Raw genomic sequence first — 19,542 nt, 5'->3', positions numbered from 1 at the left:
TCCTAGTTGCCACTGTATTTTTTAATGATCCATGAGCTTCATTAAAGTATAATTCTTCCAGTAAAATGCATCCCTACAAAGGAGGAACACTGATAAAGAGATGTGACTTTCCAGCATTTTAACTTCCATATGGCCAGGATTTTGCCAGCTGCAGATTCTTCCTTGTAAATTTATATAATTTTAAGATGTCATTGCCAGCCTGGACTGCAATATCAGCATCTCCATGGAGTGGAACTGTATTGTATCTCTGTGGAATATATTGACTTAATCAGAGTGTATCAGTGTGAGAAGTGACCAAAAGTATATAGACAGCAACAATGGAGATCCTTATTACAGTGGAGCATGAAAAGACATGGAAGATGTAATACATAATGATGCCATTGACCAAGCGCATCTAGGAAGCCAGACGCTTCCCGAAACAAATCACTATGCAAGGAATTCCCATACAGATTATCTACTATCCAAGAGAGGAAGCTCATTGTTCCAGCAATACTACATTTACTGTAGTGAGATTATTCACATACAAAAAAAGTTAAACCTACTCAGAAGGATTAGCCTAAGTCTAGTATATTTACAAGAATGAGTTTACAAGCAGCCTTGGAAAACTTCATCCCTTGGAGACCTTTGGTCTCTGAGGAAATAGTAGGCAAGTCGCATTAAGATAATTTTTTTAAGTTATTTGCATGTCTAAAAATTGGAATCTAATAGGACTTTCAGAACTGTTCAAGCTTCTAAATCCCATTGAAGATAGACTCTTAAACTGCTTATTTTTTTGAAAATCATTTTACATGCCTGCCTGTATCTTTAGGCTCTTACAGATCATTGTCTGTCTAGCCCATCTGTACTTCAGTTGCACAGCTGTAAAACAGAACTCCTGACATCTTTATACTGTCTAAGAAAGTTCAGTGAGAGCTATTGAGAAGAATTCTACAAATGAATCGTGTATTGTTTTGTGGAGATAGGCTTGGTCTTCACGAATCTCTATTACTGTCTTCTATATATGTTAAAGATTCTTGGGATCAGGTGAGTCTTCAAATTTCCTTATAATTCGCAGAATAGAAGATGGCACACATTTTCCCATGAAGCAATGGATCAGGAAAAAAGTCTTGTGAAAGGTTAATGGCCAATGAGGCAAACTTATCTACGGTAAATCAGAGTGGAGGCTAAAGTCCTCCATGGTTAGTCTAGTAAATGTTACTCATTATGTTAAATATTAAACTTAGCAGCTACTCATATTCAGGCACTTTAGACAAGGATTACAGGCATGCAGACTTATTCTGATAGGTCTTTCCACATATTCATTATTCTCATTTATCCTTTGAATTTTTTTATTTATATATTTTTCATAATCCCAATTTTAGGTAAGCTGAAAAATATTTTTAGAACAAGTCATAAAAATAAATATACTCATATATAATTGAATATTGTATCCAATTTTTGAAGGCAAAAATAAGGAATCACTGTTATCAAGTATTGTTATTTATTATTTCATTGCTGGATAAAAATAAAATCTCTAATATAAAGATTCTCACTCCTGCTTCTGCTTTAATCAAGGCTAAACCTACTAAATTTCATGTTAATTTTGTCACCAACTCCAATAGTAGAAATGTTGGACTCAAGAAACAAAAAGGATGAAAACAGTCATTCAAAACCAGCACAAGTTTTATATATAGCATGAGGAATAACATGTTTCAGTATCACAAGAAGAATTTCTCAATTTCAAAAGATAAAATGGAAGAGATTTTAAAATCAGGGGAAATGGCCCCATTTGCACTGAAACACAAAAGCATGTGCTTGGATGTTAGGTGCTGTCTCTTCAAACACAGAGGAATCCCACCAAGTGAACCTCATGAGGAAGGCCTGCAAAACCTCGCCGCTATCCGAAAGAAACACACAAAGTGTGACAGAAGCTACCACACTTTACTATAGACAGCACACACTGCCCATAGCACTCGTGATACGGCAAGCTGTGTTTAAAAGGCGTTTTCTGAATTTTTATAAAGCAGTGAGCTGTTCTACGACAGAATGCCACAGCCAAAGCAATGGTAAGTTTTCTTTGGATGTGTGTTCTCACACCCTAAACTATTGGAAGATGGATTTACATACAGATAACAAAATGGCACAAACTCTTTTCCTCAGGCAATGAGGCTAAATATGCAGCCTTATTTATGGTCTCTGAACCCAAGGTATACGAGTAACTAACAAACGTTGAAGCCAATGTTCCAAAGATTGCTTTGTTATAAATATTTATTGGCAACACTTGGAGCAGCTCCATGAATCATTACAAAGTAGCACTTCCCAAGAATGCAGGACAGTACTTAAATAAAAATACGTAATTTTTTTACCACTAACTGTAAGATAAATTGGTCATCCACACTATAATAAAAAGCCATTCCGAATGTTCAGAGGCAACTGAGAAAATACTTGCCTTTCTGTCAGAAAATGGAAACGGCTGAGAGTTACAATGTTCATGAGACAACCGCAAGTCTTAAAAATTACCTGGAAATGAGATACTATTTGTTAGGAAAGATAATGGTGTGACTAATGATGTAATGTAAGATGGAAAAGAAAGATCTGCCATGCCATAGGTCATAGGAGACCTGGTGGGAAGTTTGGAAAGGCAGGTGTGGCCAGTCTACCGTGATTAGATAAAAATGTAAAACAGGCATCTGTCATAATTTGCATGTGAAGCAGCTGTGAATTGCGCTTCAGCTTCCTGAATATGTATTATTTTCTAGGTAAAATATACACGTTGCCACACTTTTGCGTAACCTTGATCAAGCGTTTACTTTCCTTAAAGCTGCATAAAGCAGGAATAGCGCTCTGCGCTCTTGCGAGCCCTTCGAGGCAGTCCTTCTGCCTTAGCAGTCCCCTGTGCATCGGGGAAACCTGCCGTGGCCGGTCGGGAACAACCGCCGGGGGCCGCGCGGCGCTGGGCCGCGCGCGGCGGCCGTTAAGCGCCTCGGCGGGAAGCGGCCGCGGGGCTGGCGGAGGGGGGCAGGTCCTGCGGCCGTTGAGCGGGCGGTTCGGGAAGGTCCTCCGACCACTGGAGAGGCCGCTGGCGGTTCCTAACAACGGCGCGGGGCGGGGCGGACGATGGCTGAGGATCTCCAGAGTCGGCGGGAGCCCCCCGGCGGCGGCTGGCGCGAGCAGCGAGCGCCCCCTCACGGGGCCGGGCAGGCGCGAGGCCGGGCGGCGGCGCCGCGCCGCCCGTAGGCGCCTGGGGCCGCCCCGCCCCGCCGCCGCGACGGACAGGAAACTCCCGCCGTTGCCTTACAAGGGCAACGCGCGGCGCTGGAATGCGGTGACGGCACCGCGCTGCACCAAGGCGCTGCTCAGCCGGGGGGGGGCTGCGGGCGGATGGTGGGCAGAAGTCGAGGCCGGCGCTCTGACTCACGGCGGGGAGGGGGACAGAGAGCAGAAGCGGTTCGCAGGGAATTACTGCGCTCTCCTCGGCACGGCTTGTGCCGCGTTGCCGTGGAGCCTCGGCGGTTCTCCTTCCCCTCCCCCCCCCCCCCCGCGTTTCGGCGCGGATGGTTTGGCCCACGCCTTCCTTCCTGCGCGCTGGTTGGGCGGCGGCCGCTGCCGGTCTCTCGCTCTGCGGAAGCGCAGCTGCAGCCGCCGCCTGCCCCGCGCTCGGACCGTGACCGGCTCCTGCGGCCGCCGGGTGAGGCGGGACCCCGCGCCGGGGCCGCTGGCGAGGCCGGCGCCGTGCGGAGCCCGGGGGGCGGGAGCGCGCCGGGAGGAGCCGCCCGCGGGGCCTAGGCCGCGGCGCGGCTGGGGCCGCCGTTGCGGCGGGGCGGGCGGGCGGTGTGGCGCAGCGGCGGGGGCTGGGTGGGGGGAGGGACGGCAGCCCCCCGCCCGCCGCGCCGCGCCCCGCCCCCGGGCGGCGGGAAGGGGCTCCGCGGCGCTGCGGCGGGCGCAGGGCCGGCCGGCGGCGGCCTCGCCCTCGGGAGGGCGGGTCGCGCTGGCGGCTGGCCGCCCCCGGGGCAGGCCGCAGGATGCGGGGCCTTTGGCGGAGGCGGCTGGTGCGGGTCGCCGGGCTCCTGTTAGCCGCGGAGCTGTACGCAGGTGGTACAAGGTCGTAGCCACGCTAAACCCTTCTCAGCCCTTTGTCAGCCGCTGTTAGAGGCAGGGAAGAACAAGTCTGAGAGCTTGTGCAGTCGGAAAAGATGGCTTAGCAGAAGAGACTGCAGGCAAGAAAGAGTGTATTTATGTCTGAAATAATCCTAGCTGCCAGACTATTACCGCTAATTCATAGCGAGTTTCATTTTCTAAATCGTAAACACAGGCTTTCTCGGGTTAGAAGAACTGAATTTTAAAGCGGGTTTGATGATATTTATTTAAGAGTTTTAAGAAAAGCTTGTTATTGAAGAATGTGTTAAGATGGCTTTCGAGGCTACATAGTGTTATCTGCTCTATGTAATAAGCGTTAACAGACTGCTAGAGAGGGCCCGGGTCTTCTCGGCTCTTTTTGATATCATCTAAACAGTGATGAGTGGTTGGTTATATCTAATGTAATTAATAGAACTCTGGTTTTAGCTCTGAGCTTGACTTGTGAATTAGATATAGCAATTCCCTTCACTCTTCAAAAATTAGTAAGTTTCCCAAATGATTAGTAGTGTTAAAATATTCAGTACTATTTTCTTTTTTATCTTTTGAGTGATAGGCATTCACATTACTAAAAAAAATTGTGTTCAAAAGCTAGACTGTCTTCTAAAAGCATAACTTCTGATCACACAACAGCCAACGTTCACCACTGTTAACAGGATGTAATGTTTCACATCTTTTGTTTGGCTCAGACTCACTGATGGCTAATTTCTTCTCTTACTGGGATTTACCTTTTTCCCAGAGGTGAGGAGCATAAGATGACTTCCTGAGCTTCTGCAGTTTGATGTTCATTGCTAGTACTTGACTAAGCAAATAATAAGACAAGCAGCATAGTGATGTTAATACCCCTTAGTCCAGTGCCTGCAATTTACTAATTTTCTTAATGTGGGGGAAAAAAAAAAAAAAAAAAAAAAAAAAACCAAGTGATCTCTTAAGCAAAGATTTTTACACAGGAAGTTTCTTGAACAGCTTCCAAAACAAGGCTCAGACCATTCAGTGCGTCTTAGTATTAGGCAGACACTAAATCTGCCTGTCATTATTTGTACTATCCAGTGTGAAATACTTCCATTTTTATCAACTGAACTCTTCCTGTTTTCAACCTAAAGTTACCCTATTCCTGTTCCAAAAGTAGTTAAAAAAAAAAAAAATTGTATGTTTATCAGATCAAATAATATTCTTGTCAAAACTAGTGAGTCTTGTGTTTGACTCAGATGAGGTTAGTTCTCACTCACTGTATGTTTCTCTGTTACACCTACAGACATAACACACACTAAAAATCCTTGAACTTTAATATAATAAATCATTCTCTTTGGCTCACTGGATTGGACTGGCTTCCTTGTGTGTGGTGGTGGGTTTTTTTTTTTTTTTTTTGGGGGGGGGGGAACTTATTCTTGTTTGTCAACCCCCTCTTAGAAATAGGTTCCCAATGCTGTGTGGTGTAATGTAGTATTTCAGGCATAGTTGCACCAAGATTGTGCTGAAACATGCTATAATCTTGTGAAATCATATTTTTCTATAAGCAGGCTGAGACTCATAGAAGGCATGACTGTTGCACTCAGAAGCCTATGTTCTGTTTGGCTGTCTCCAAAGTCTTGTTTTTGAGAAACTGGGAAAATATTGCTACTGCTGAATATGTGTTTTTCACTTTTTTTAGTATAAGAATCTGATATGGCAATTTCTGAACAGAATTTCTTTTTAAAAAAGGTTTTCTTTTCCACAATGCATAGCTATAAGCAAGAGCACCCAGCTTTTGTTATCTCCTCTTGCTTAGTTGTTCAGGAGAAAATAGCAGGTCGTAGCTGTCTGGGCTTGCTGGGAATACTGCTTTACAATGCATACAAAATAACCTTTTTTCAATTTACTTTGAGTAGTCATTATCCTGAAAATTGTGGATTACTTCAGGGAACAGCTGTTATCAGATAACTGACTATTTTAGGTAGTGGAATTTTTAATCAGTGATTCAGAATTTAACAGCAAGTTGTGAGCCTGTACTGAGGTAAGAAAACGACTGAAGTTATGTACAACTTTTGACTACAGCTCGAAAGCTAAAACTACCTCTGTTGTCAACTGTCTTCAGGCACATCTAGATGTCAGGAGTTCGTATTTATTATGAGCTATCTCAGTGTATTTAGTTGTTAAGTTCATATGTATTTGCTGAAATGTTGTTGGAGTCCAAACATTGCAAAGAGCTTGTGGTTAGTGAATGTAATGAAGAGAACTTCAGTGCTGTTAAATGATGCACAGTTGCATTTCACAGACTATTTTTAGTTCAGGGCATAATTGTTTTATACGTCAGAAGAACGTTGTATGTGAACATAAGATTTAAGTGCAGAATTAGAAGAGGAAAACAGTAACAGTGTTCGCAGACATACTGAGAAGGACGCAACTATGGAATATCCATTTATGATCCAGATGCTTGGTACAGTGCCTTCTGTATCTGATGCAAAGCAAGGTAAAAATGGCTTAAAAAAAATCTTGCATGTGTATTGGATTGATTGATAGCTTAAGGTAGTTATTCTGCTTTGATTCATTCTTTAAAAAGAATGAAAATAAAGTTAGTGATTTTGGTCTTTCTTTTAAGTTGGACTCCTGAAAAGCTGCGAGCTGCGAGCGAACTGAGAAATTATTACAATTGTTCTGTGACTCTATTTAGAATTGCATTTATGACCAGATAATTTCTACAAACAGAAAAAGCTATATGGATTGACGACTGGTAATATACTGTAATCTTGGAACTACAAGTAAAACCTGAGTATCTTGGAACATGAAGAATTAATGTCATAAGCGCTTACCCTAAAATCAAGGGTGAGGAGAGTCTGGTTTGGGTAATGCTTGGTTTGGGCAAATGAAAGAAAAGATTACAGTAGTGTGGACTACTTTTACATCAGATAAAATAAAAAGGCCTAGATGTATACAAGAAGGCTTTTAGAATCATTGGTAAACAAGGGCTACCTTATTCTGTCCAGTAGCAATATTGAAGTCTTCACATTTGCATTTCAGTGAGTCAGATTTTTGTATTTGTACTATCAATAATAGATAATCTTCCCCGATTATCTAAATATAAACTGTTAACTTGTAAGCCTCACTTTTGTTCAGATTGTTATATTAATGCTATAACATCAAACTAGAAATTGTTCACTTCATTTGACAGCTCAAGTGGAAACAATGAAATGAGTATTTCTAATACAGAAAGCTTTTTAAAGTACTGTAAAACAGATGAAAAAAGTTCTAAAGTCTAAAGACTTTAGAATCTTCAAGCAATTTGTTTTTAAGTTACAACAATTCATCAAAAAAATACGTATGCAAATATACTGTTTTATTTCTGTCTTAAGTGTGTAACAGAAAAACAATGCAGTGTTCTGGTTTTGAACTAAGTTAGTGTCCTTTTCCTAGCCCCTCTTCCCCCCCCCCCCCCGCCCTTTTCCTCCTTGCTCAGAAACCTTCACAAAAACATTAGGCTCTCTTCAGGGTCATTCTGTGTCCTGAGACATCCTGTTCCTTTAACAGCAGCTATTCTAACAAAATGTAATTCAGTGTTAAGAACACCTCTCCCTCCAAGTATTAGTTTGATTTACTTAATCATTTATTACTATGCCAGGTGAGCAGGAGCTTCTACATGGTAGGTCAGCAGTGCCTCCTAACCTGCCATATATATCCTCTTCTTAATTTGTGTGAGATGCAGATAGCTTACTGAACCAGAAATAGAAGCATGGGGTATTGGTCTAACATGGTATTTTTCTGAATTCTAAAAGACTATAAAGAAAATACAAGAGAAGATTTAAAATAAGTGTGTATTTTGGAGTATCCGTTTATAATTTGGAACTTACATAGTTTCATCCGTTTCTTTCCTGAAGAATTGTAATCTCATTTAATAAGGCTAAATCTTAGACGTGTTTCTGTGTCTCTAGAACCAACAGCCAACATGTCTAGCAAAAGGGCAAAGACGAAGACCACCAAGAAGCGCCCTCAGCGTGCCACTTCCAATGTATTTGCAATGTTTGATCAGTCACAGATTCAAGAATTCAAAGAGGCCTTCAACATGATTGATCAGAACAGGGATGGCTTTATTGACAAAGAAGACTTGCACGATATGCTTGCCTCCCTTGGTAATATCTTTGGGGGGGGGGTGAGCTGGGGTTCTGCTACTTATCTATCAAACTAGCAGGTCTCTTCTGTCCATCAAAGCATTTGCTAGCTTACTGCATTGGTTTTTTGGGGGGAGCTGTTACCACAACTCTAAATCAGCTGTTAAAAAAAAAAAAACTAGACAAAAATCTATGAAATATGCTACTGATATAAATTAAAACATTTCATCCATTTGGTCTTATCTTGAATTTTTTTTAAGCTTTGTATATATTCATTGTAGGAAAGAATCCAACAGATGAATACCTAGATGCCATGATGAATGAGGCTCCAGGCCCCATAAACTTCACCATGTTCCTCACAATGTTTGGAGAGAAGTTAAATGGCACAGACCCAGAAGATGTAATCAGAAATGCTTTTGCTTGCTTTGATGAAGAAGCAACAGGTAAGTAGATAAAATAACAGTGAACATGCTTTGCTTTATATGTAACAATAAATACTTGTATTCATAGAAGATACAGTTAGAATTTAACTCTGAAAATTCTAATTTTTGCAAGCTAAAAATTGCCATATTTTTTCAGTAACTGAAATTACCTTTTTAAACACTAATCCAAGACTTCTTGCACTTCCATTCTATTTTTTTTGCAGTAGGAAAAAAAATGGGTTGATCAGGAACCATCACTTAAATTTTTCTTAACTTAAAAGTTGCTCTTATGATGACTTTTCTACGGGAACTATCCATTGTCTTCAAGGCTGTGGGGCCTTTATGGAGAAATTCTGTTAACAGCCTGTGTCTATATTAAGCTGCCTTGAAAAGAAAACTAATACAAAAAAAGGAGGTAATTAGGTTCATGATGGAAGAAAGGAATCATGGGTTATAGAAGACTGCTTATTTAAATAATAATACCCAAATGTATTCTTTGCAGCCAGTCTGATAAATCCAAGTTTTGTCACTGATCTGAAGATAAGTTCTGAATCTTTGAAATACTTCATACTTCATTTTGTGCACAATGTCAAATACTGTCAAGTTTGATCCATTTTTATTAGGTGCCCTTCATTAGGAAGGATTAAAGCAAATGAGTTGCCTGTGTGTAGAATACACACTTGCTAAAAGGCTATCAGTAATATTTGGGAATATAGGCCTCCTATTGGGAGGAATGTCCTAGCTGTATATTCTGACAATTTGTATATTTGAAACAACACATTCAGGTCATAAAATCACGTTCATTTGAAGAAATGAAACCATGCAAATTGTTATGAGACTTAATTGGATGCTTGTAATTATCTGGCAATTATGGTTATAGTCCATTCTTACTAAGTACAGCTGAACATTATCACTGCTTTTGTGAATGTATACTTTGACAGACTTGTGCGCTTTCTCTGTTGAATAAGTATTTACTTAAACAGGATTTAATGACTTTGTTTTCATGCTGCAACAAAGCCAGTAGGTTTTGTTTGAGACAATTTAAAACAAAAAAAATCCTCCTGTTACATCCTATAAATAAAGTTATTTCTTATTTCCTCTCTACATTGCATTCTAGGGTTTATTCAAGAAGACTACCTGCGAGAGCTGCTGACAACTATGGGAGACAGGTTTACAGATGAAGAGGTAGATGAGCTCTACAGAGAGGCACCAATTGACAAAAAGGGGAATTTCAACTACATTGAGTTCACACGTATCCTTAAACATGGAGCAAAAGATAAGGATGACTGAGCAAAATTCCTGATAACTGCAGATATCTCTACCTTTCACTTATGTTTATTTTTGAGGGCTTTTTTTCCTGGTAGAACTTGTTGCATGCATTTAGCTTTACAGCTTTTGCCTTTCTTAATGTATTTATCTATTCCAGGCCATCTAGGCACACTTGCACCTGTATAATCAGACTGGAAATGGGGAAAATATTGTGAGGAAAAGGATATGGGGACAAAGATATGTGAATGTGAAAGCCCAGGAAAATAATCTCAATGTTTCTGGTTTAGCTGGATTTTTACACTTTTGTAATGAATGCCATTTTGAAATAAAGATTGCTATATAGATAAAATACCTCAAATTTTGTGACTACCTCAGACTATTTTGTGGGTAGATAAACATCTATTATGCATTTATGAAGGTATGTTAATCATATTTGATTTGCAGTTGCAAGACAAGCTAGAAAACTCATTTTCACTATCTGATTTGCTCAATGTTAGAGTTATAAAATGCTCCTAGCCATAAATGATAATATCTTTAAAAACACAGGTATAGAAGTTTGCTCTCAGTTTTTGAAGTGGAATCTGATTAGCATATGTAGTTAGCCATAGAAATGGCTGAGGAAGATCTCTACAATTGCATAGTGGTCAGCAAAATGCATTTATGATTATTAAACGTGTAAGATAGCTTCAGACTTCCTGTTTATCTTTTTCTTCTAAGATTGCTAGTGTTCAGAGATATTTTCATGTCCAAGTTTATATTCCTGTTTGTTAAGTTTTTAAGCTGATACTATGTGGGAATTGCCCCCCTCCCCGCAGTTGAAGAAAGCTTGTGTAAAGGAATTTTTCTCTTGAGTAAAGTGTCTGTGCTGGCACTAATTAAAGCAATACTTGATCAGCAAACCCACATAAAACTTTATTGTTCTGCAGCTAATGCATTTGTGAGAATGGGGGCAAAGTAGTTCTGAGAATTAACTTGGCAAAACCATGTATGAGATAAAGTCCCTCTCATTTCTTAAATGAATCTGCATTTTCCTCAGCTACATGTTGTTAATAAAAGGGCTATTAAGCAGAGAAGATTAATTCCTACAAAAACAGTTGTTAAAGATACCATTGTCCTGAAAACTAAAAAGACAAAGTTAATTCTCTCAGTTCTCCAAATGACCTTGTCTTTGCATATGTCTAATTTTCTAGCTACTACAGGCTAAAAACATAAGGAGAATTTAATTGCTTACATATTTAAGCAATTATGTCTTAAGCAGGAACCCCTACTTCCCATGACTTAAAGGCCAAAAGGAATAGGAATTTCACTGAAGGATTTATAAAGACTGGGGCAGCATGAAATGTCCCTGGATGCTAATATAGGCAGTAGTGGTTGTCTCATTTGCTATCTAATATCATTGAAGACTTTTATTTCTTAATCTTGTGTTTACAGCATGGCCATTCTTGAAGGTGATCTCACTTTACCTTTGCAAAGTAATTATTTTACAAAATATATTCAGTAGGCTTAGTTTGAGTGTCAGGTGTGTGTATGGGTTGGTTGGTTTGTTTTTTTTCCCCTCTTCCCTGCTTTTCCTGGGTGGTTTCTTCCACTTCTATGCTTAGTTAAAATAAGTTTTCTTCCATACTTTTTTCCAACTATGTGTCACTAACACTTTTCTTTTTTTTCCCTCCCACCTGGACTACTTATATTAACTAATACTTCAGACTACTACATCTGCCTTTTTTTTTTCCCAAAGGATTGTTTTTAAACAATCTCTGTGCTCATACCATTGCAGTGGTATACTGCCTTGGAATGTCTGCAAGATTCTAGCAGAAGGTGGTTCCTTCCCCCTCCTGCCCCCCAAGCCAGATTACTAATACAGTAAAGCTTTCACCTACAATGCCCTTGTCACAAAGAAAACAATGTTGAGATCTAGGGGAAAAAAACCATACTGCCTAAATGTTGCTATGTAATGTTAAATTGAAGAACAGTTACCCTGTGACTACTGTGGGCTACTCTTGTCACATCTGTGCAATTCAGTATGTCTATATATATGTAAGCAGCCTCTGTTAAGGATGGATGGTGTTTTTTTTAATGTCTAAATGGTGTAAGATTCAGCAAGTTTTCAGTTCTGTTGCAAGCATTCCTTTTCGTGATCTTATCAGTCAATTTTAGGTGCTAGTAATTACACTGAGCAATCAGAGGCAGACAAGAACAACCTGGATTTTTCTTTCTGAAAACTACTGCTGAAGAGCAGTGATTTTTAGATGATATGTATGATGATTACTTGAGTTACTTAGAATATGTTATCCTTGAGATAGATACTGTCCACTTGAAAATTTTCCTTGTTGCTGCACATTTCAATAGCCAGCTGCAATGTGGAACACTGCTGCTTTGTTTGTTGTCACATTGTGCAGATGTTACTCTGACTGCTTTTTCTGATGAAAGCTGGGGATAGGGAATTATGTTAGTTGTGAAGATACCTTCTCAAGAAGAGACATCTTGCTGAGTAAGAATTTCCAAGGTTGTTCAAGTACAACTAACACCTTTCAAGCTCAGGTTTCCTTAGTAGCCATACTGCAATGCAGGAGACCAGTCAACTGGCAAAAGTGAACACAAAATCCTTAACTGCTGCAAGACTATGAGCCAACACAGCCAAGGGACCAAATAAGAGCATCAGATGCATTTTGTAGCTAGGCAGCTAGAAATGTGCCAACAGCTGAGGCCATGTGCCTAGAGCGGTAGGTATGCGTCATCAATAATCCACTTCCAAAAATAAAAATAACTGTGGTCATTGAAACAGTTTGAGATTTTGATGACTTAGACTTAGCATTCTGCAGTCAAAATATTGGAACCTAATCTTCTCTCCCTTGCGGTTTGTATACAATGGTCTCTAAACTCTATGGTAAACTAAGCTTGTAATGAAAAAGTTTCATAGGCTGATGCATGTGTTTAATAGTCTTAAATTTACAGTGATATATGGTGTCCTGTGTAGCCCTGCTGAAAAACAGCAATTTATTTTACATGACCTATTTACCCTGATCTGAGGCTACATCTGTGAAGGTCACATTGAAGCCAAAGAGGTACTGCAGCTTCATGAGGAAAATCTACAGAGGATTCTGTTTGTATGAAGTGCTGCCAGCATATGCTTGCCTAGTGTTTTCTTCTGTTCTCCCTTCCCCCAACTGTTGCTGGATATACTTGTTTATATGCAGCATTTTGACTACTCAGGATACACCTGTTTCTGGACTTTACATTTAAGCAAATAAAACATCATACAGTGATGAATAATTAAAGCATTTCACAATATTAAGTCAGCGTAATATTATTAGCTTAGCAACTTACTGATGTCATAGAGGTGGTCAATACACACATCTAAATAAGGATCTGTTTCATTACTGATCTAGGAACTATGTTTAGTTTGCATTCTTGTTTCTAGGCTCAATATCCTATGTTAGGAAATAAAGTGTAACATAGGCCCCATCCTGCAACAGGACATCAGTAACAGTATGCTCCTGTATTCTGCCCAGTATATTTGTCTTCAAAGCTGGCAGGTATTTGAAATCTTGTCAAAACATGTTTCTCATCTCTATGGCCTTAAGTCAGGAATATTACTAATGTATTATTTGATATGTTCCTGTGGCGTTTCAAATGGCAATGAATAGCTCTTTTACCCTATTGAAGGCATTCAGACAATGTAAAACCCAAGTAACAGGTGAGTGACAACCCAAATAGTCAGGAACATTTTAGATAGCAGCAGCTGATCTGCAGTTGGTATTGCATATGCACCCATGCTCCTATTTTGATTTGTTCAAACTCTGCTGTCATTTTTAGATGTCCTCCTTCAAAAAAAGTGATTCAGGATGATGGTGAGAATCAGTATGAGCACAAGAAGAGTATTACAGAAGCCAGGAATAATGTAGAAGAAAAGAGAAATCAGTAAAAGTTCCCTCAAATGCAACTTCCAATTAAGTTGTTATGAAGTGCTGAAAAGTAATACTGGAAAAAAATCCACACTGTGTATATTTGTTATGCTCTGAGCAGCAACTCTGGATCCCTGTTTTCTAAACTTTAGATACATTTAAAAAAAATGCGTCCTACAATTAAGTTAGGGAGTACATGGCAGATCTTCACAATTTTTCCTTGTCATCTGTGGGCTTGTACATGTCATTCTTTGTTCCCTGGGACCACTTATTTCTGGTAGGAGAGAGCTCAGTTGCTAAGGGTAGACAGAGCACCTAGGCTGCTGTGGCAGCACAGCCTTTGGGGATCCCTGCAATAGACCTTTAAAAAAATACCTGTATTGCAACCTTCAACAATACAGAAATAAATTTGCCCAGAAATATTTTCTGAACATAGTAGGCTTTACATCAAAGGGTTCAAGGGGTCATGTAGTTTACATGAATGTAGTAAATCTAGGTAAAGATGTTTTTATGTATACTTGAAAGCATATAATTAAGAGAATAGGTATCAAATGCCTCATGTAAAATGCTGACAACTTAATACTGGCAGACTCCTTCACCAAGCAATGGTGATTCATGTTTCTGATGAAGCCTGAAAGTCAGTTACAAATACTACAACTACATGCGTTTTTGTTTTGTTTTTTTTTTTTTTTTTTTGCTTATGAACATTACAGATACTCTCTCTTTGTAAAAGGCTACCAATCAGTGTGAAACAGTGGCCCTCAACATATTCAAATGAGCTGGTATGAGGACTGTGAGCCCTTTCTTAATATTTATTAAAATACAGTTGGTTTAATTAGCACAGACAGGAACTGACATCAGAGATGAGTAACTCAAGCCTTGACTTAATATCTAACAGGCGCTATTTTTCCCTATATCATGTCCTTTATTATGGCCAGAATCCCTTTCTGCCTAAGTTGTGAACTAATTAATCTCCAAAGCAATGGGTTTCATACTGTTAGCATGCTTACCCCACAAGAGGCACACTGATCTTGAAATTATTCTATTAGCTAACAAAACTTTCATAGGTATCAGCTAATAAGAAAACTGGCAGTAGCATACTTTTTATGCAAAACACCTGACTGAATATACTCTTTCTTGTTTTCTGGGTATGTTTTAAAATACCATTCCAGGCCTCCAGTTAGGCACTGAGCACATTGTTTTCTTCTTTATTTACACATACACATTGAACATACACAAACTCTAATTAAACTTGTAGTCTGCTCAAGTTTAGTAGAATTAATTATGTTTGTGTTTGCAAAATTGGAGGCTTAAGTTTCTTCTTACAAGGAATACCTTATCAACACTTGTTTATTTTTGCACTTTATGTATAAGCATTGTGGAATCATAGTGTTGGCTGTACTTCTGTATAAACTAGTGCCAAAAAAAAAAAAAAAGGGAAAAAGCTGGGACAGAAAACAGACAGGCATGCAATACAGTGAGTTCTTTAACACAGACAATAGGTAAATAGGGACAAAAAAAAACACTTAGCAGAAATCAACAACCCAAGAAGTACAGCTCATTTTTTTTAAAAGCATTTGTGTTTATATTATAGCTTATAAATAAATGATTCTGGACTCAGGAATGCACTACTGGAAAAGAGCACCTTGTCTGCCAAGTCCAGTCCCTCAATACTCCATCAACTACATTTCAGTCCCCATTCATAAAATGATCACCCTACAGATGATTAAAATAATTACATTGGGGTTTTTCATTTTCCTCTTGTTTTATAGCACTTCACAGAAACTGGCTTCCTTTATTTTATTTATGTTCCATTACATTTCTTCAGGCTCTGTCCATTGCTCTGGCACTGGCATGTATCATTGTCATACGATGCTCTAAAGAGCTTACGTTCTCATTTTTCCCTCTGTCGTGCACACTGGGAACTACCAGAACGTCCAGACCAGTGCTACTTCTCATTTATAATATGGAGACAAAATATTTCCTTTTATTTATAGACTCCAGCACATTCTCCAAGACCCTTTATTTTTCATGTCTCTGCATTAGCACTGGGGCAGGGGTCAGCTGGGAAGGCAGTAAGTAGCCATTTTTATTCACGAGCTCTTTTAATGAAAACATGGGATATCCAGAAGCTGGACAGAAGTCTTGCTCGCAGGCCCTCTGAAAGAACCAGGAGAAGATATGCATTCAGAATCCCTACTTTCACCTGCAGCTTTTCAAACATTTTCCTTTTGGATCACAGCACTGGAATTATTGGAGAAACTCCAGAACATTTCTGATACAATAGCTTGACACAGACAAAAGATGCCAGCCAGAAATCAGGGAGGGGATGAAAAGGCAGAGGGTTGATCCCCAAAACTAGGTGATGAGAATAACTGTCAAAATGCTTTTTTTACATGACTGTTGGGACTACTTATTGTCTTAATATTTTGATTGAAATGTGCATATATTTAATTTGCATTGTGCTCTCAATACTAAACCACTTCAATTAGCATTTGCTATTTTTGTTGAGCAGTGATAATACACTCAGAAAAATCTCTTAACTGGTAAAACCTTCCATGCTATTGAGGTTTCACACTTTTTAAGTTTTTATTTCCATGTGAAAATTTAAAATGTGCTTTCTCTTCTAGTTCTTGCTTTTGAGTCTTTTTTTGTTTGTTTCCTATGCATACATACCCTTGGTCTTAAATCTATGATGGCCAAAGGTACAAGAATAATTACATAAGCAGGACTCAGTCTGCTAGAGCTGACAGGATAGAGAGCAAGAACTGTCTAGAACCAAATGTAACACAGGTGGGGTGGGCACACAATCTAGCCTTATCAGTTCCTCCAATACGATGGCTAGGGCATCAAATAAAACTAGCAATAGGTAGGTTTAAAATAAGATAAAGGAAGGTTCTTAGGCAGCAGGAAGGTAAATAGCACCTTTGCAAAGCATATTGCAGATGCTAAATTTACATCAGTTCAAGGATTACACACTAGGCCAGCTTGTGAAAGAATTTCTTCAGGGTTATTGAATACCACATGAGGTTCAGGATGGCTTTGCCCTGCCCTGCTGTGAGTTATAGAAGAGGTTGGCAGAGGATTCAGGGAGGATATCATATGCTTCCACAATTCTTGTTCTTTCCCAAGTACCTGCATATGGCCACTGCTGTTGTGCTCCCCTTAGCCATGGGCTGATAGCCAGGCTGAAAACACCAAGTGCTCCCTCTTCTTCAAAAAAAGAAAGGAAGCATAGAGAAATGATTCCAAGTTTCAGGGAAAAAAAAAAGGCATAGGGGAAAGGGTGGAAGGTAAAACAAGAAAACCACCGAAACTCAAACAAAAGACCCTGCAGGGAACTGGTAGGGGAGACTGGACAGCATCTATTTGTTTCTTGAAGGCATCAGACACCAGAGGAGTCAGCAGCACACGCCAGTGGTTGAGATGCAAGAAGGAGTAAGAAAACACAGTTGCTGGGACCTCCCATCACCACTTTAACGACCACTTCTGACTTACAGAAAAATCAGGCTGGATCTTGAACAATCTCATTTAATGTCATGGTAAATGATTCTCCCCTTCTTAGGAAGATCCAGTGATCTCAACGGTGAACAAAACTCCACCCTGAGCAATCATGACTAGCTTGCTGTGCTCCTCGTAGTTGTATATGGCCAAATGCAGTTGCCAGGAATGATCCTGTGAGCAAGAAATACACCATCACTGCGAACAAGCAAACCCATTCCTCAGCTCCCACAGCTGAGCACGATTACTTTTACAGAGCAGACAGTGCGCACACAGTCCATAGGAACAGCAGCTCATCAAAGGATGAGCAAGTCTTTGCCTCCCACTTTCCACATTCAGACCAGGCAGCACCTTTACAGCTAGGCGAGACTGGGCAAGACAGACTTTTAGTGTGAACTAGTACAGCTGTTCTTGTAATGTTCACTTAGGTTTACAAAGAAGCATCAAATAACACAAGACTGTTCATGCTTCATTAGGCAACCAAGCTTATATAATTCAGTAGAGTTGGAGAAAAAGAAACTGAGAGAATTAAATGAAAGCAGTAAAAATATTTACTGTAAATTGCTTAGTGTCAATAGTAGCTGTATAGTTTAAATATTAAATGGATAATTTTGAAGGCTTCTGGACCATCCAAGAAAAACATCTAGGAAAGTATTTCAACAGCACTAAAGCAACTGAATATTTTAGAGGGACAGGATGGGAAAATTGTATACATATTGCTTAAGAAGAATGACTCCTTAAATAGGACTGGCATATATGAGAAAGAAGGTAGGAGTAATGCAAGAAAAAGAAAGCAGAAAGAAGAAAATTGAAGGAGTTAAGTAAGAGCTTAGCATTAAAAAAAAATCTGATCATGTTTTCAGAATGGTTAAATTAATTGCTGTTCTCTATGTCTTACACACAAAACTGTACAGTGCTGAGAAATAAAAAACCCTTTGGCATATATTCCTCAATATGGTAGTGTGATCCTTTTTTCCCCAGCCCACAAAACAAATTCTGTATAAAAACAAAGCTCCTCACTAGATGGCACTAATTCTTGGTATAGTACTAACAGCTAAAGTAGTACCCTTTCAACTGACATCCTGAGAACTCACTAGACCCAAAAGCCCTTCCCAGAGCCTGGTCTGCCCAAAGGAAGTGGGCAATGACAAACTCACTCTGTAGAGGAGTTGCTGAAATGCTTCACTCCTGCTCCCTGGGTCAGGATGAGAAGACTCTGGGCCCCTTTGCACCTTATGGTGGCAAAAGGCTGGATAAACCACTTAGCATCAGAGCTACCTATTTCAACCCTGTGCTTCCTAGAACACTCTCCTTAAGAGGCCCAAAGGCTGTCCTCAAGTCCTCAAGGTTTAAATACTACAAACAGTGCCCTATTCATCTGAGAGATCACCACAACAGATCTTCTTAATTCAGGACTGAAGCACAAGCTAATATAGCTTATAAAAACTCATGTTTGTTGGGAAAGAAAGAAAGAAAAAAAAAAGTCATTCGAGTAAAAAATATTCTCCAAATATTTTAAGGCAAAACGTATCTGATTTTGTTCCTTAACTTTCTTAAATTGCATCACAAATACTGAAATCAAGTAAAACTAAACCATTTTTAAAAGCCCTTAACACGTTACACACATATACATCACACATGGAATATTTAACAACTGCTTCTCCTTTCATTATGATATGACACATCAGAGGAAAAAAAAAAGCCTTGAGAGTGAGAGAGACAGACGGACAGGCTATTTTATCACTAGAAGCTGATATCATATGGTGCAAGTAGTATTACTGTACCTATTCTTACATCCCCAGAAGTTACACACTGGGAACAACAAACATGTTGATATGTTTCATGTAACATCTTTTAATGGACTGAAAACCACACACTGTAATGCAATACTGTATTTGCAGCACTGGTTCAATATAAAGTAATGGATGAAAAGCTGTTAATTTAAAAAATTAAATAACTATTTTCACAAACATATAATTCAGTTGTTCAACATTATCACTGAGTATCTGAGTACCTCTATTACTATCTTGTCAATTCCACTGCTTTTCTGCCATTCACACTTTGCATATAATTATCCTGAAATTACATGCTATACCTAGTAAGTACAGAGTATTTTTCCCCAACACATTTTCCATGACCATGCTCTTGATTCATCAAACTTTAATAACATTTCTCCATCACATTTTGAGGCAAATTAAAGAGATGGTAAGATTCTTCAACAAGTATTCTTAGAATTAATTAGGCCAAATTCTC

The 19,542-nt window shown here is 39.3% G+C and overlaps 1 protein-coding gene across 1 annotated transcript; it reads left to right on the top strand.

The window, feature by feature from the left end:
- Positions 1-3,554: 3,554 nt before the first annotated feature.
- LOC134137333 (myosin regulatory light chain 2, smooth muscle minor isoform) lies at positions 3,555-10,244 on the top strand. The gene is made up of 4 exons (XM_062570178.1): positions 3,555-3,667; positions 8,019-8,216; positions 8,477-8,638; positions 9,735-10,244. Exons 2-4 carry the CDS (start codon positions 8,033-8,035, stop codon positions 9,905-9,907), a joined length of 519 nt encoding a protein of 172 aa, XP_062426162.1. The 5' UTR covers positions 3,555-3,667; positions 8,019-8,032; the 3' UTR covers positions 9,908-10,244.
- Positions 10,245-19,542: the final 9,298 nt, after the last annotated feature.

Source organism: Rhea pennata, chromosome 2, assembly GCF_028389875.1.
Source record: "Rhea pennata isolate bPtePen1 chromosome 2, bPtePen1.pri, whole genome shotgun sequence".
In the NCBI taxonomy this organism is placed as follows: Eukaryota; Metazoa; Chordata; class Aves; order Rheiformes; family Rheidae; genus Rhea; species Rhea pennata.
This window is presented reverse-complemented; position numbering and strand designations above follow the sequence as displayed.

Bases quoted from the DNA above. Each gene is read 5' to 3' on its own strand.
- LOC134137333 (XM_062570178.1), top strand. From the start codon at position 8,033: ATGTCTAGCAAAAGGGCAAAGACGAAGACCACCAAGAAGCGCCCTCAG. The intron at 8,217-8,476 runs GTAATATCTTTG...TATTCATTGTAG, and splicing joins CGATATGCTTGCCTCCCTTG to GAAAGAATCCAACAGATGAA. The intron at 8,639-9,734 runs GTAAGTAGATAA...ATTGCATTCTAG, and splicing joins CTTTGATGAAGAAGCAACAG to GGTTTATTCAAGAAGACTAC.